The following is a 15340-nucleotide window of genomic DNA, read 5'->3' on the forward strand; positions in this document are numbered from 1 at the left end:
TGCATGGGTTGGAATAGTGCGTGGAATGTTCGTTCAGAATCACCCTATGAGTTACCTCTCCGAAAAACTAGGTGCAGCGAATGATGTCCCAGCCTGATGAGTACTAACCCGACTTGGTACTTGTCCTGTCAAATGCAAACGCTCCAGCAGTACGGAGCAGCCTCGCGCGAAACCGCGATCATCCCACATTTCTGCCATCGAGGAACTCATGAAATGCCAATGCTCCGTAGTATGTACTCCATACCGCGTCTTTCATCAGAAGCTGCAATATGTGTTGACGGATTTACCGTAGCCGCGGATTGGTAACCCATTCCGACATGTCGACGCTAGCGGGAAAAGTGCTGATCTTGTGTACACCTCTGAAACCCCTGTCGATCCTGGGAGCTAATCCTGCAACATAGGGATGCTTCGGGTTCTTGAGCTCCATTATTGACAGAAACCATCGTTCCCTCCATCAGGAGTTTTCCATCGATTGCACACAAGCCACAGCTCAACTCATTTACCGACACGTATAGCCACGTTATACGTGCCTAGTGCTAAGGGTTGTGGTCAAACCATCTTGTGTTGGAGTTTGTCTCCTTAGTCAAGCCATGATATTCCATCTTCATGCCCAGTATGTTAGTATTCATGACATAGACGGCGCAGTAGCGTGGTTGCCGTGCTACGTTGTACTCTGTACAGGCTTCGACTGTATCCAAAAATAAGAAACAGAGATATCATAGTCGGTCTATCGGACCTTGTATCAAGCCAGGGATGGAGAATCGAGTCCACAACGTCAGGTGCCGTAACATGTAAGAGCAGAGGGGCAGCTTTCCCAAAAGAGAAACACGCAGTAACTTGGCTGTTGCTTGTAAGATCTAATCCGTAGGCAGGTGTGCACGGGACAACATTGAGTTGTCAGTGGTTGGAACTCGCTCGCTTCAGAGAGCAGACATAGTGGCAGCGGGCCTTAAAACATCAGCGAGAACGAAACACGTAAAATACTGTGAATCGTCCAAAAGACAATGTGGGCATCGAGCTAGTAGCTTATGGCTGCCCTAGACCCCGGGCATGTTGATAAGGCCGGCGGCCATTCCTTTATGGGCTAGAGTAACGGGTACTATGACACTTTTGTATTAGCTTGAACTTAGTAGAAACGGCAAGGTATAAACACCAAGACTTTTGACGATACTAAGGCAAAGACAGGTCAATGTCTTGCCCGCTCCGCCTGATTTGCTTCTTCCAGTCTGGCTCGCCTCTCCAGCCACGGCCTTATCCGTCTAAAAGCTCCCTGCAATGCACACTCTTCCGACTCCACTTTGTTGAGCGCTTGCCCTACACTCGAGCCTCACCTCCAACCAAGACTCGTGTTCGTTTGGCCCGAGTTCCAGTCCAGGTGTTGCTATCCTGGGAATCATGTCTCTCATTACCATCACTTCATACTCGGTAGACATGGATTGCGCCTGCCGAGCGACGGGACACCATCTCATCCCCATCTGTCCGCACACCCAGCCATCTTTGTTGCGTCGGACGGTCCAAATATGGTCAATCATGGCATGGTAAGATACACTCCGTACCAAGACCAGTCCCGTCTTGAGACTGTCACCCAGTTACAGCCCTTGTCATTCCACATCATAGATTACCCACAGGTACGCGACGGTCGATTTACCCAGGAACATTGCCATCTCGACGAGCTCTCCGCTTCGGGCGAGAATGCGAAATGCAACGTGCAGCCCGAAAGAAGTTCAACTGGTGCCAAAAAGGTATGACCGACTCCACCATCGTGCGATCTGCACCTGCACCAAGTTGCTTTCAAAGGGAGCCCATCTTCCCTCTCTTACTCCCTTCTTCTTCTTCTTCTTCATCAGGGCATAGATTTTCAGGAACTCTTGTTGTAGAGCCACTGGTTGCTTTCTCGGTGAATACAGGCAGTGGTGCCATACTCTCGCTTCTCCCTCCCTTAGTGCTTGCTATAAATCGATCGCTACAATCTCGTTCACCACTTGCCGGCAGCATAGCCACTCTTCACAGAGAGGGTCGGGTCTTTCGGCAGTGAAGTGCGTCTAAAGATGCGCTCATTCAAGACTCTCGTTCTGACCGTTCTGCTGACCGCCAGCGTCAATGCAGGAGGAAGCGGAGGAGGAGGCGACGGTGGTGATTACACTCATTGGCTAACAACCACCTGTTGGGAAACCAAATCTGCCGAAAAGGAATATGTCACAGTCTGGCAAACACAATGGGAGAAACCTGAGTCTGTGACTTTGTACAACACCTTGACTCAGTGGGAGACCAAGATGATAACCGTCACCGCCGTCGAAACTGATATCATCACTACCACTGCAACGGTCTATAGTACAATCAACAAGTATTTCACGGATACTGCAACACAGACGCAAATCCAGGTTTCGCATGAGACTGCCACTGCGACAATCTACTCTACAGTCAACAATTATTTCACGGACACTGCGACACAGACACAAATCCAGGTTTCACACGAGACTGCCACCGCGACGAAGACGGCAACAGTGATCAGTGCAAGCGTCATCATCACGACGGAATTTGCAACAATTACCGATACTGTGACCGAGTTTCCGGTTTGCACCACACTTGTCGGGCTTGTGACTTGTCCTACCAGAACAATTAACCCAACCTACACCCCACCAACAGCCTTGCCGACTGATTGGCTGTGGGGTTGCCCTCCTGATACTCTGTGCACGCCCAAGCAGATTGGTTGCAACTTCGAACAAAACTTGCCAGCGGACACCTACGTTTGTAGCCCAGAAGACTGCCTCCCGGTGAAACCACTGCCACCGCTTGACACCAGCTGGGACACCCACAATTGCACGCCATATATCCCCCCAGCAGGTTATGCTAATTTGGCTCCACCCATATTTGATCTTGGGTATGACATCTTCCAATTCAACGGTCAACCGGGCCCTTACTGCCCTCCCCCTCCCTCTACGACGTGGCAAGATTGGGCTCCTCTACCGCCGCCTCCTCCGACCTCGGATTGGGTGGCGCCACCGCCTCCGCCACCGCCAGTTTCCAGCTGGGCTGATTGGCCGGTTTCGGGTCCAGCAGGGCCGGTTTCATCAGGCTGGAACCATTGGGACGGAAACGGAAACGGAGATCATGGGCAAGGTCAAAGCTGGAGACCAGCACCGCCAGGAATCACTCCAAGAGCGAATCTTGCAGAACGTCAGAACGAGACACCCGATTACGAAGTTCCTGCTGCGTGTTTCAATCCTTGTAACGCTGCTGTGCTTAATGCACAGAGTTGTGGTCTGAAGGGAGCTGTCTTGTGCCCAGTTTCAGGGGTCTTTTCACAACAGTATACTAATTGTGGCAATTGCATCGATGTAAACAAGGACAAAGCATATACTGAGCCCCCCAAGCTGATATCGTCCCTGGTGACATTTCTTGACTATTGCAGTGGCTACGTTGCGGAAGCTGCAGTCTCGACCCAGGCGAGTACCACAACCACTTCCCGGTCGTCTTCTAGCTCAAGTTCCACCTCTAATTCAGGCTCTACTTCTGGTCCAACCTCCACTGTATCGCCTTCGACATCAAACGGGTCATCCTCTGGACAAGCATCCTCGTCCTTGTCAATCGCGACCACCTCTTCCGTGTCGGCGGCGGCTCTTTCAGCTACCTTGCCCGCGTCAGCTCGGACATCGAGTTTTACAGGGGGTGCTGCGCTTCAGGGGCCCAGCTCAGCGTCACTTTTGCTAACGATATTCATGGGATTCATGGCATTATTCCCTTTTGGACCAGCATAATGGGGTTGCGGGAAAGTAATCGGGAAGTAGGATGGGAATATGCCATCCATTATCATTTGTTTCCACAGGTCTGGGCCGCCACCACATTTCTCATTCTCTAAAAGAATATGAAGTTATGAACTACTGGGCAGGGTCTGGGGCATATGACCTTGAGTTAATTAGGAAAGAGCTGGAGCAATGGAGACCTATCGTTAACGATGTCAAAATGTTTCATGAATAGCAATGATACCAATGCACATAGATGTACAATTGACATCGCTGTGGCCTGTTATTGGCTCAGCATCAAAGGCAAGCTGTCACCTGTAGGTTTGAAGCAAATGTTTACTTCGTACCATGTGAAATCTCCAGCTTGCCTTGGCTCGATCCTCGACAGTCGAGGTCTGGGAATCAAGTGTGTGGAATTTCTATGCTGCAAGGGGCGCGATTGCACGAATGGGCAATTGCAGCTGCGCAACATAGTCTGTACATCAGATCTTGCATGCATGGACTAAGTCAATCTGGAGTAGCAAGAGGTGGGCAGCAACCAGTAATCTGGAAAAGAAGTTTGGCGGCTCTGCAGAATCCGCCTTGCCAAGGGAAATTAACGCCTTGGCACAGTGCTAAGGTCGGCTAAGGTTGAGGCTGAGGCTCTCATCAGGCGGACATACCCTGTACCGTCTACAACACAGCCTTGTCGTTCAGCAGAGCAGGGACACAGGTGACTGACTCACAAGACCTCGCAAATGGCCCCTTATCTACTCCGTACAGGGAGGGCGAGCTAGTCAAGGTCCAGCTGACTCCGTGTCTTGGAATTTCTCAGGTGCAAAGAAGCAGCAGGATGTATTTGGGCTTGACGCATTTGTCCAAGGCCAGCTAGTCGTCGAGGTCGATCAGAATTCAAACTCGCCACTCTCTTCAATTGATATTAAGGCCACCTGCTCCTTCTCAGATAGACCTGGAGCGAGTTGGTGCAATCCTTCCATGGCCGCAAAATCTAGCTGGTAGATTCGCCTTGGCTCCACAACCGAGATCGATAAGGGACATGACGGGGCCGAAATCGATTACCACAAACCGACCGCTCACCAAGTTGCGGGTTGATTCCGGCCATCGTCGTTGGGCACGCCCCAGGATGCAAGTTAAAGATATATTTGGTTTGTGGCAATAACGTCTGGCACACACCTCCTGCTGAGCATCAACGGTACCTAATATGAGAGTATCCTCAATTGGAAATGTCAGTTCAGGCAACCGTGCGATTGGAAAACAGGCAGCAACTGAAGAACAAGCGTTGAACATGGGAATGGCACACACTAGCTACCTCCCCGTCTCCAGTAGTTGACGAGCCCGGGCCCGAGCCCTGGCTAGACTAGCAATGACGATATAATTACAGTGGCTTGGACGAATGGTGAAGCACATATGATGTTGGTGACAGGGGTTTGGACATCAGCCACTTGAGGCTGACCCAGGGGGAGGTCCTTTGATACTAATATCATACCAATACTGGCCCCCTCTAGTACTGTATTCTGTGGCAGGTCACTCACATCAAACACATCAATCATCACTTCCAAGTTCGCGACCCTTCTTAGCAGTTCTATATGGCCCCCATCTACCCTTACTGGATAAACCTCCTTGAATTGGTGGCAGAAGGAGGCCAGAAGAGTGACCGCATCAAGATCCGAGGCTGCTTATCTAATTCGACGCCACACCTCGACCCAAGGCTGCATGAAAACGAAACAATACTCATGGGGGGGCCGAACAGAAATACAGAGTGCTTAGCAGATTGCACCCACTAGGAGAACCCGACTGCTATACAGAGAGGGAATACAGCATGACGGTACGTGAGCTTGGGGCATGAGTGTGTCATGACCATAAACCGAGCATCAGGCTAAGTTGATCCTTGGGCGTGATTCGGCCAAATACCGTTGAGCCAAAATCACCGCATTGCCTACCCACAACCATGCGAACCAGTTCAACGGTCGCCCATTATACGGTCACACCGGGAGCCATTAGGCTTCAATTGTTTCCTCACAGCCGTGCATTGGGTCGAGATTTTAACCCATATTTTGCATTGATCCGAAATCTCCAATCACCTGTTCTTCTTCCTTTGATAGATGACCCGCTCGCACCCACTTCCACCTCAAAGTATATACTGGGGTTCAATCGCATAACCTAACCTTATCAAATCAGCAGACCGAGATCACAGCCTTGAAGGCAAGAGCGAGCACGGTGCCTCGTCAAGCGACCCTTTGTCCTTACAAGGGAACGGTCACAATGTTCTATCGTCACGGTTCTTACTAAAGGTCCCTCGTCCCAGCGTGGCTGCTTTGTCTTGGATTCTTCATCATGACAAGACCAAAGACCTTTGAGCATCTTGCGTCTTGATCAATCAAGAACTCAAGCACTCAACCAAGATTCAAAGTTGCCAATCTTCTCATCGACATCGCTAGCCCCGGTGAATATCCAACAGCCATCCTGAATGCAGAGTCTTGCCTTGACGAATCCAAGGCACGACATAACCAAACGACCATCTCACCGTCTTGACGCTCTCCTCGTTGCCTTCCACTATTGCTCGTTGAATGTCGGGTCGACGTTATAGCGAAGGTCACAACAGCTACAACTCCGAACCCATAGTTATTGAAAGGGATCCACAGGTGCGTAGCTCTTACCGCATCGTTCGACCGGCCAAGCCAAAGAAGGACCGACTGACAATTGGCTCCAAGATATACAATCTCTTCCGAACTCGCAGAAAAAGGGTTCAGATCGTCGAGGAGTCGCCCATCAGGAGTCGGCGCCAGCAGCGGCGAATCCGCACCCCTTCGCCATCGCCATCGCCATCGCCATCCCCTCCACCACCACCGTCTCCTCCAAGGGGCCCGTATCACAAAATGACAACTCGGTTGAACGAAGAGGACATCTTCGCTCCTCTGCCTCCAAGGTTGTCTCCAAAATCCAAGTCAAAGTATCGACATGAGGATGACTTTGACCCGATCATTGAGGAGAGAAAGCCTCAGCGATACCGAAAGGTCAAGGTTGTCTACAGCCACCCAAGAGATGAAGATGCTCATCCTCAGGTGGAAACTCCATCATCGCCACATAAGAAGCGCGACAGCGGCAAATACTATGTCGAGACACGGGTGGACAACCGCCCGAGCTCGGCGTGGTCTGAATTTGATCATCGTCGAGCAGACGATGAAGTGGTTCGGCAGCTGACATCCGACTTTAACAACATGCTCGCCAAAGAGCGGAAGGAGCGGGTTGAGGCCGAAAGGGCTGCTGCTGCCGCCCAGGAAAAGGCGCACAGGCTCGAAGCTGACCTGGCGCATGAACAACGACAAAGGTCTCTTGAGCAACGTGAGCGAGCTGCAGCTGATCGTGAAAGACGTCTAACCAACGACCGCGAACGGCTTGTTGAAGTCAGGCGACCCGTAGTTGTGCACAACCCGATCGCGGCGGTGGTACCTGCCCATGACAACCACCGAGTGGATCATCGAACAGCGCTTGATCGAGCTCAAGATGACTACCGACGACTCGAAGTACGAACTGAGCGTACAGCTCGTGAAGAGCAGCGGGCATCGGCTTCAGAAAGACGCCCTCGCCGGCAGAGCATCGTCATCGTGGACAACCCACGCGAGCATAGAGAGCGAGGTCATGGACATCGATAGTCTCCGGCATATGTTTTCCGTACAGGGTGTGGAGAGTTTATGGTGCAATAGCACCATTGGGTAACGGTACATTAGGACATCATTAAGGGCAACCAAAAAAAAAGGGGGTTACTGCTGCGAAGCAACAAGGTCGGGGTCTTGTGGGAAAGGACGGCGTTTTTAAACGGAAGCTCACATTCGAGGCTGTACAGAGCCAGCGGTGCAACAATTTGTGTTTCTCGAGAGGGTGAGTGCGGGATCACAAATCATGTTTGTTTTCCTTGACTTAAATTAGTTGGTTAGGCACTCAAAAGCCCAAAGGCGTTAGGATGGCGGTTGGGCATTCAGGCACAGACGCAGGTACAGGCACAGGAACAGGAACAGGCGTATGCAGCGGCGCTACGGAGGATTAGGACATTCGGATCGAGGTCAAGGGATCACAGCATCATCAAAGGCTGACATTTCAGTTACGCAGTTAGAACAGTTCGTACGTATGTAGGTAGACAGGACCTGGCTTAGCTAGCCCGTAGATAAGTCGTCCGTACAATTCCACTTTTGAAACCGTTTCACTCCGCGGTAATTCCAGAATAGCTGGGGCTTCCTGGTCTTGTTCGGCACAGCGTACGGAGGACTGCGTAGTTAGCTGACTATCTAACCATCTAGTTAGATGTCGTGCAGCGATGATCCCGCATCAGTCTCGGCAACTCGATGTTGATCCTTATGGTTTCGGACGATCCGGTCGCGATGTGGAGCCCTTGATTATTTCAGTAAATCGAACTGCGGAGTACCGAGTAGGCAGGTATACTATGGAGTCACAATATTGGTCAGGCCACGGTACGGAAGCCTAGAAGTGCCGTCAAACACCCACCCGGGACACCATAACCGTGAATCTAGGCGGATCTAGGCGTTAGGCGCCCCCAAGCTTCGAGGTGGGGACTCGCCCCGAGGCCCGGCCTTGGACGCGGACGGAGCAGTAAATCGCCCTCGGTGCTACCCAATGCCCAGTTCCCAGTGCCCAGTGCCTGCAGCTGATCGAGTCCAGGCGGGGGCCATTTACCTCGTCTGGATCAGTTTGTACCTGGCATTTGGCGCGTGACTTGTTGATCTTTTCCTGGAGCGGGGCGCCAAAATGAATGATCGAGGTTCAGTGGCTCGCCAGACGGATAATGGTCACCTCTCATAGTAACCGCGAGGGTTGAAGTCGCCCGAGTCCAATAGTCGAATGGATAAATGGGCATTGGTGATGCCTGTGGTGTGAGTGTAAGCAGACATCAGTCATATACCGTCCGCGGTCCCCAAGATCCTCTCCCCCTAGCTGGTGCCCTACGAGCACTCAGTGCTAACTTGCTAAGTTCTAACGCCTCACTGCATAGTAGGACTCTTACTGCCGTGTTTCCCCTCCACCACCCGCTCGCATCGCTTTGACCACGGCCCTTTCGATTGGGAAAAAGACTCGACGCCTCCTTCTTGACCGTGCACGGCTATCATAAAGGTCTGGTCAACACTTGGATGGCGTCTACTTCCTTCCCGCCGTCCCTCTGCCATCCCTGTCGATTCGAAAGTCAAAGCAGCTTTCCTCCCGCCAGCCCGCCAGCTCTTCCCGCTCCCCTACGTCAATCTGCCCCTCAAGCGAAGCGCCGCTTTTTTCTTCTCGCAGTTCCTTGGAGCTCCTTGCATATGTGACGACACACTCGTTACACTGAAAGAGCAACCCAATCTCGCCCTCAAAGCAAGCAGAGAGCCCTATAGACTGCGCGTGAAGGGGGCTCGTCCATGAGCACCAGACGGTCCTTGTCTCCATCCCAGCCTGACCATGTGGCAGCCCATCCGACAGCCACTCAGCCGAAACATATTCGCCTCCAATCCTGCCCTCACGATAAAGTAGGCTGCGTGTCAGCATCGGTCATACAGAAGGAATCACATCATGGGAGAACATGATAAGCGGGACTGCCAGCAAGAGGAGGTCACTGGCACCACGTCGTCGCCCAAGCTGCCCGCGCCCCCGGAGCCAGAGAATGACAAAGGCATCTTTCCCTCCATTAAAAGCCCGAACCTGGAAGGATTGGACGGCATCACCGCTGAAACGGTGGACATATTCACACTCGAGGCTGTTGCGGCCTTGAAGCTATTGTGCCGCAGTGTGGACGACCTGGTTCAGATAACCGGCGACATCCCACCTACTCCTCCTGCGCGGAGCAGAGGTACCTCTCCAGCCAAGGGACTCTCGAGGCTGCGTGAGCTTACGCCGGGTGAGATCACGACCCCAAAGAAAGAGACCTTTGGGCTACGGCCGCCTGGCTATACTGCACACGACACCATTGACGGCGTACAGTTTGGCAAGACTCCTATCGGTTCGCCGGAAGCGCAGGCCCACGAACCAGTTTCGGCCTCGCAAATCATCGGTGCTCATGCACAACCTATCTACATCCAACACGGTGCTCTCGCAAGGAAGTTCTACTCGAAACGCCCTCCTCCAATATCGACCGAGGACTACTTGATGCGCATGCACAAATATTGCCCCATGTCGACCGCTGTGTATCTGGCCTCCTCTCTGTACATCACACGATTGGCCATCCAGGACAGAATTCTCCCCGTGACACCAAGAAACGTGCATAGATTGCTCCTGGCATGCCTGCGCGTTGCTATGAAGGCCCTCGAAGACCTATCCTGGCCGCATGCCCGGTTCAGTAAGGTAGGTGGGGTATCTGAGAGCGAACTTGGAAGGCTTGAGATCACCTTTTGCTATCTCATGGACTTCAGTCTGAAGGTTGATGCGGCCATGCTCCAGCGCGAGGCTGAGGATTTGTGCCGCCATGACCGATACCAAAACATCGTCCTTGAGCGCCCGCTGAGCTTGCTGGAGCTACGAATACCCGATGATAGCGAGAGGAAGTCCAGGTCAGCTGAAAAGCGAAAGGCCAGCAGCACTCTTCCTTCGAGACCATTGGTTAAAGTCGGAAGTGCAATCGAGGTTGTAGGTCAGTCCTGAAGGGACATGATACCGGAAGTATAAGGGATACGGATGGATCCTACCACGCCACAATGTCTGAGGTTCACTTGTACTTTCCAAGCGGGTTGCTCCAGCGAATGGAGCAAATGGCCCTTTTAGAGTTTCTACCTGAATTACCCGAGCGCGTCTGCAGTCACATACTGGGCCAAATGCGCAACGTCGGTGATATTTCTTGCTACGCCATCATGCGCAACACACTGAAACTCGAGTCCTCGAATGCGCCTGCCTCAGCTATATCCATGATGCTTTCCATTTCCGCAAAGAGAAGGTGCGCTTGCACTACTCATCCATGGCTGTCCATCTTCCCTCCAAGATGTTCTCCACATCCGCATTTTCATCCTCCATTCTACTAGCCAGCTTTCGTTGTTCCCTGCCGAAATCATCTCCATGCACATTTCTTACAATCCATGTATCTTTCATTTTGCAGCTATTTGGGATTGTCTGGAATACGTGGCCTCCAACTAGTCAGTGGTTGTTCCACTACTGGTCGATCCTCTCTCCCCCTCAGAACCCGAATAGGAACACGGCTCTCTCTTCTGCGGATAGTGACGGGCTACCTTCAAGAGTATTCGATCTACACACGCAGATTCAAATCGTCATAAGTGTCCTGGGAGTGGCCCACCCCCCGACATCTTGCAACCACCCCAAACCGTCACCTGCCCAGACTGCTTCAAGCCGAGAAAGTGATTCCGATGTCTTCCAACGGTTGCTCATTGGCCACACCCAGGAAACCCAAAACACAAGACCTGATGCTACGCGCTCATAACCTTTGGAAAAACTCGAAGACACCGTGGAGGATGAAGAGACAGCAAACCTTGTCTCTTCTGGGGATCCCTCCGGAGCTGAGGCTCATCATTTTCGAATATGTCTTTAGCCAACGGCACGTTGTTGTGACAGGGAGGTCATTTTCAAGGTCGTGGGCTATTCAAAAGTGTAGGATTGAGCCTGCGAAGCTACTGTCGGGTCTGCCCTCTCTGTTCTTGGTCAATCGTCAGTGCTACAACGAAGTGGTAAAGCCATTTTTCAGGAGCTGTACCTTTCACTTTATGGACTTCATGAGGTTGGAAGACATATTACAGTTAGCTGGTCCTACAAACGCGCGGTTCGTACGATCAGTCTCAGCCCAAGTACAATATTCCACAAATATCCGGGAGATTCAAGCAGCCTTCCCTGAGCTCCGCAAGTTAACCATCGAGGCCTCAACACTCTATGATGATCGAGGACCACACCTCATCAATGAAAAGGCTCTCGCCCGGCACGTTCTCGGAGAAAGGCTCAAGGCAGACTTCGTCAAATCGATGTCGGAATGGTATGGCGGACGACTACGCTGGGAGGAGGAGATGGCTATTCAGTTACATTTGAATCCCACTGGCCTCGATGTTTGCTTTCATTGGGACTATATGATACCTTCGCGGAGCCTTCGCGATGTGGCGGTAAGTGACAATGCAAGATGATTTGCTTGCGATATGTTGATCAAGCATCATAGCAAGTTATTCTATATCCTGAACGCGAGTGGAGAATGCTTTTGCGATTTCAGTTTGGCCACAGGGTCCTAAGTGATCGGAGCTTAGAACTTAATGAGCCTGATCCATCATTGTTAGAGAAACGTCCCAGGGGCAGTAGTCATGGCGGACAGTCTCCAGATGAAACGGCAAATCTTTGGAACGTTCGACATCTCTCAGCCCCTGATTTGGACGGAGCCGCCGCTTACCAATACTCTCTCCACAACTACTCCTAGTTATTCCAGTTCGTTGTCTCACAATTCTTTTTCCCTTTTGTTAAGTGTCCCTACTTCCAGGTAGAGTAGCCTTGCCAAAGACAGGAAGGTGGCTTGATTGGCTCTCATGGATGTGGGGCTGCTCATGATTTATATGTGACCCGAGTTGATGCCCAGCATGAGGCACAACCAAGAAAAGCGATTACTGTGTAAATTTCCAGTGCTTCTGGCATTATTAACCACTTCGGTACTTGGGTGCTCTTCCTTTCTCCTTGCCTCGAATTCAGCCAATCAATGAGTGTCCGAGCCTCTGTCTTCAAGCTCTCATGCAGGCCTTGAGAACAAGGCCGCATTCCGATTGATGTACGATGTACTCTCGGGACAAGACAGATCCACACGGATCTCGCTGTGGTCCGGTTGGCACCTATCTTGGCTACCGAAAACTCAGCGGGGAACTCAGGCGTGGTCCTATCCGTAGAAGGCGCGAACCCTTCTCAGCACACTGATCGACCACACTGCGAGGCTTGACTTCTCCCAGCGGTCCACACATTCCAGACATCCTGCCCACATCCAGCTTACAATGTACGATTATGTACCTGGATCTCTTTTGCATCCTGTGCAGGACCCGAAGTCACACAGACACCCTCTTTACCCGCAAACCTTCCATTCTGTACCAATCCTTTCAGGACGTGGACGGTGGCACAAGAGTTTGTCGCCAATGGCTCTCTTCTATCCGGGGTTTGTAAAAGGCTGAGGCCTGAACCGATGCCCGTTAAGTCATTGGACCTATGCGGCTGAACGTCCTTACCCCTCGTTCATACGAGGTTTGTCTGACCTTGCATGGCTTGAATCACCAATCTGGTTGCCTGTCATTGCCAGCCTTCCAAGACGGACAGTTTTTTGACGCCCAGCTGAAAATGTGTGCAATTCGAAGCTCTCACGTCCACCTTGTATTTATACGTGGTAGAATGGGCTTCCCTTCCGCTGATTTTAAATCTCGTGCCGTTCAATTTAGAGCCCATTCAAACGAAGCAGCCATAAAACCTACGTCAGAAAGAAGAGACAGTCAGTCTTGAGCGTCTCAGCTCTAGTTTGGACGAAAAGTACAGACTTCTTTCGCTCTGCCATTCTCCTTCTATTTTCAAGGCCGCCCGCAGAATGGGTGCTTCGAAGGTTGGCAACTACAAACGCCTGATTGTCCTTTGCGATGGTAGGTAAAAAGAACTATGCCATCAGGGCAATCCACTCCAAAATTGCCGCAATGACACCCAATTGCTCGACCCGTGTAGATGAAAATATCTGATCTGCGAAAACAGGAACATGGCAAAATGTACTGTCTGGCGATAAAGGATCGCATCCGACCAATGTCGCAAGGCTGGCACGCGCTCTGAGCCCCGTCGCTAAGGTCAAGGAGAAGGACGGCAGTGTTCGAGAAGTCGAGCAGATTGTTTATTACCAGGCTGGGGTAACGTTATGTCTTCGTCTTTCGGTCCATTGGCTTATGTCGAGCTCCCATAGCTAACGGGCGGGTGGATTGTTGGAAATAGGTTGGGACCGGTGCGGGCGACAGAATTCGTGGTGGTAAGAAATCTCCCATGGTGATGGGTTTGTCTGCCCATGCGGTTTTCACTGACCTTTACTTTACCCAATGTCTGCAGGTGCATATGGTTTGGGGATCTCGTCCAACATTCGAAGTATATACGGGTTTTTAGCGCACAACTATGATCCGAATCCGGGCGACGAGATCTTCTTCTTCGGATTCTCTCGCGGGGCATTTACGGCCCGGTCGATCGCTGGTCTGGTCACGAAGCTCGGACTCCTCACCAAGCGTGGGATGGACTACTTCCCCGAGGTGTACGACGAGTTCTACAAGAGCCCCGCAGAGACCCCTGACTTTCATTTCTCGGACTCGCTCCTCAAAAAGATCGGAAAGGATCGAGTTGACAAGGCCAAGTATTCGGTGAAGATTGTGGGCGTGTGGGATACGGTGGAGTTTCACGGTGCAGGCATGAGCGGCGAAAAGATCGAGTTCCACAACGCGAAGCTCTCGAGGAAGATCCAATATGCATACCATGCCTTGGCCCTGGATGAACGTCGTAGCCCTTACGCCCCGACGCTCTGGCAATGGCCATCCGGGTATACGCCAAATAGTGATGGGACAGGCCTTCAGGTCATGAAGCAGGTGTGGTTCAGCGGCGTGCACTCCGACGTTGGTGGAGGGAAGTACGATCCAAGTTGCTCGGATGTCACTCTCGCCTGGATGATCGCACAGTGCCACGGAGACGGGAAGCTGTCGTTCATCGACGAAGATCCCGAAAACCCAGACGACGCGAACGAGTACTATCTCCTACCTGATCGCTTGAAGAAGAACCCCAACACGAGGTGGACGAGGCTCGCCAAGGCACCAGATCCAGACCCGTTGGACACCTTCTGGGACACCGCATGGGATACGATCCAGTCTTTCAGCAGCCAGGACCGCAAGGCACTCGTGCTGGACAACACGAAGGAAAGAATCCACCGCTCGGTGCGCGATCGAGACTTGAAGGCCTGGCCCTGCAGTCTCCTTGACGGGACGAACCAAGGCGGTGCGTGGGGTTTGAAGGTCCCCGGCCAAGGTGGTAGGGCGTTGCAGGAGGCAGAACCTGATCCCGTCGCCGATGCCATCGAGGAGAAGTACATCAACAGGATCCGTGCTGCGCCCGGCCAGAAGGGCGCTGCTAAGATCTGATTGCCGTTGCGGCCAGCCCAACGCGGGTTCCGAGGAGACTCTGTGTGGTTTTAGTGCAGAGAGAGACAGAGAGAGAGGGAGGGAGGGAGGGAGGGGGAGAGCACATTTCGAACTGGATCTCCTCTGGCTATGTAGCTAGTTGCGCCGTTTCTCTGTTGGTTCTATATCTTGGGGTAGCAATAATGAATGAATGAATGAATTGAATGAATTGAACGAACCAACACAGTGATTGGGAAGGTTTGCTTAGACCGAAGTGATAGATCTCAGCAACCACTACTGGCAGAGTAGGACTACGTACAAGCCATGTGAAGCTGCAAGTGGATGGGTTGATCGGTGGCGTGGTCACCGGTTGCACAGCCCGTGGAGCCCCGGCCGAAAGCTGAGACAGCCCACAGCAATCTTAGAGGCCCAACTGGCTTTGGAGGAGATCGACTCCCTGGTGCAATTTATGCAACGGAAGGACTGCCGGGCGCTACTTGTTACCCGGCCCGCTCAGCGAAGCTTGACTGT

The 15340-nt window shown here is 52.1% G+C and overlaps 4 protein-coding genes across 4 annotated transcripts; all 4 read left to right on the forward strand.

The window, feature by feature from the left end:
* Positions 1–2048: 2048 nt before the first annotated feature.
* Positions 2049–3758, forward strand: A1O9_04992 (uncharacterized protein; the record flags this gene model as incomplete). The annotated part of the gene is made up of 1 exon (XM_013407278.1): positions 2049–3758. The coding sequence occupies one exon, from the start codon at positions 2049–2051 to the stop codon at positions 3756–3758; it is 1710 nt and encodes a 569-aa protein (XP_013262732.1).
* Positions 3759–6310: 2552 nt separating this feature from the next.
* On the forward strand, positions 6311–7396 carry A1O9_04993 (uncharacterized protein; the record flags this gene model as incomplete). The annotated part of the gene is made up of 1 exon (XM_013407279.1): positions 6311–7396. One exon carries the CDS (start codon positions 6311–6313, stop codon positions 7394–7396), a length of 1086 nt encoding a protein of 361 aa, XP_013262733.1.
* A 1903-nt stretch (positions 7397–9299) lies between these two features.
* Positions 9300–10364, forward strand: A1O9_04994 (uncharacterized protein; the record flags this gene model as incomplete). The annotated part of the gene is made up of 1 exon (XM_013407280.1): positions 9300–10364. The coding sequence occupies one exon, from the start codon at positions 9300–9302 to the stop codon at positions 10362–10364; it is 1065 nt and encodes a 354-aa protein (XP_013262734.1).
* A 3386-nt stretch (positions 10365–13750) lies between these two features.
* Positions 13751–14830, forward strand: A1O9_04995 (uncharacterized protein; the record flags this gene model as incomplete). The annotated part of the gene is made up of 1 exon (XM_013407281.1): positions 13751–14830. One exon carries the CDS (start codon positions 13751–13753, stop codon positions 14828–14830), a length of 1080 nt encoding a protein of 359 aa, XP_013262735.1.
* Positions 14831–15340: the final 510 nt, after the last annotated feature.

This window comes from Exophiala aquamarina (assembly GCF_000709125.1).
Source record: "Exophiala aquamarina CBS 119918 chromosome Unknown aczIA-supercont1.3, whole genome shotgun sequence".
Classification (NCBI taxonomy): domain Eukaryota; kingdom Fungi; phylum Ascomycota; class Eurotiomycetes; order Chaetothyriales; family Herpotrichiellaceae; genus Exophiala; species Exophiala aquamarina.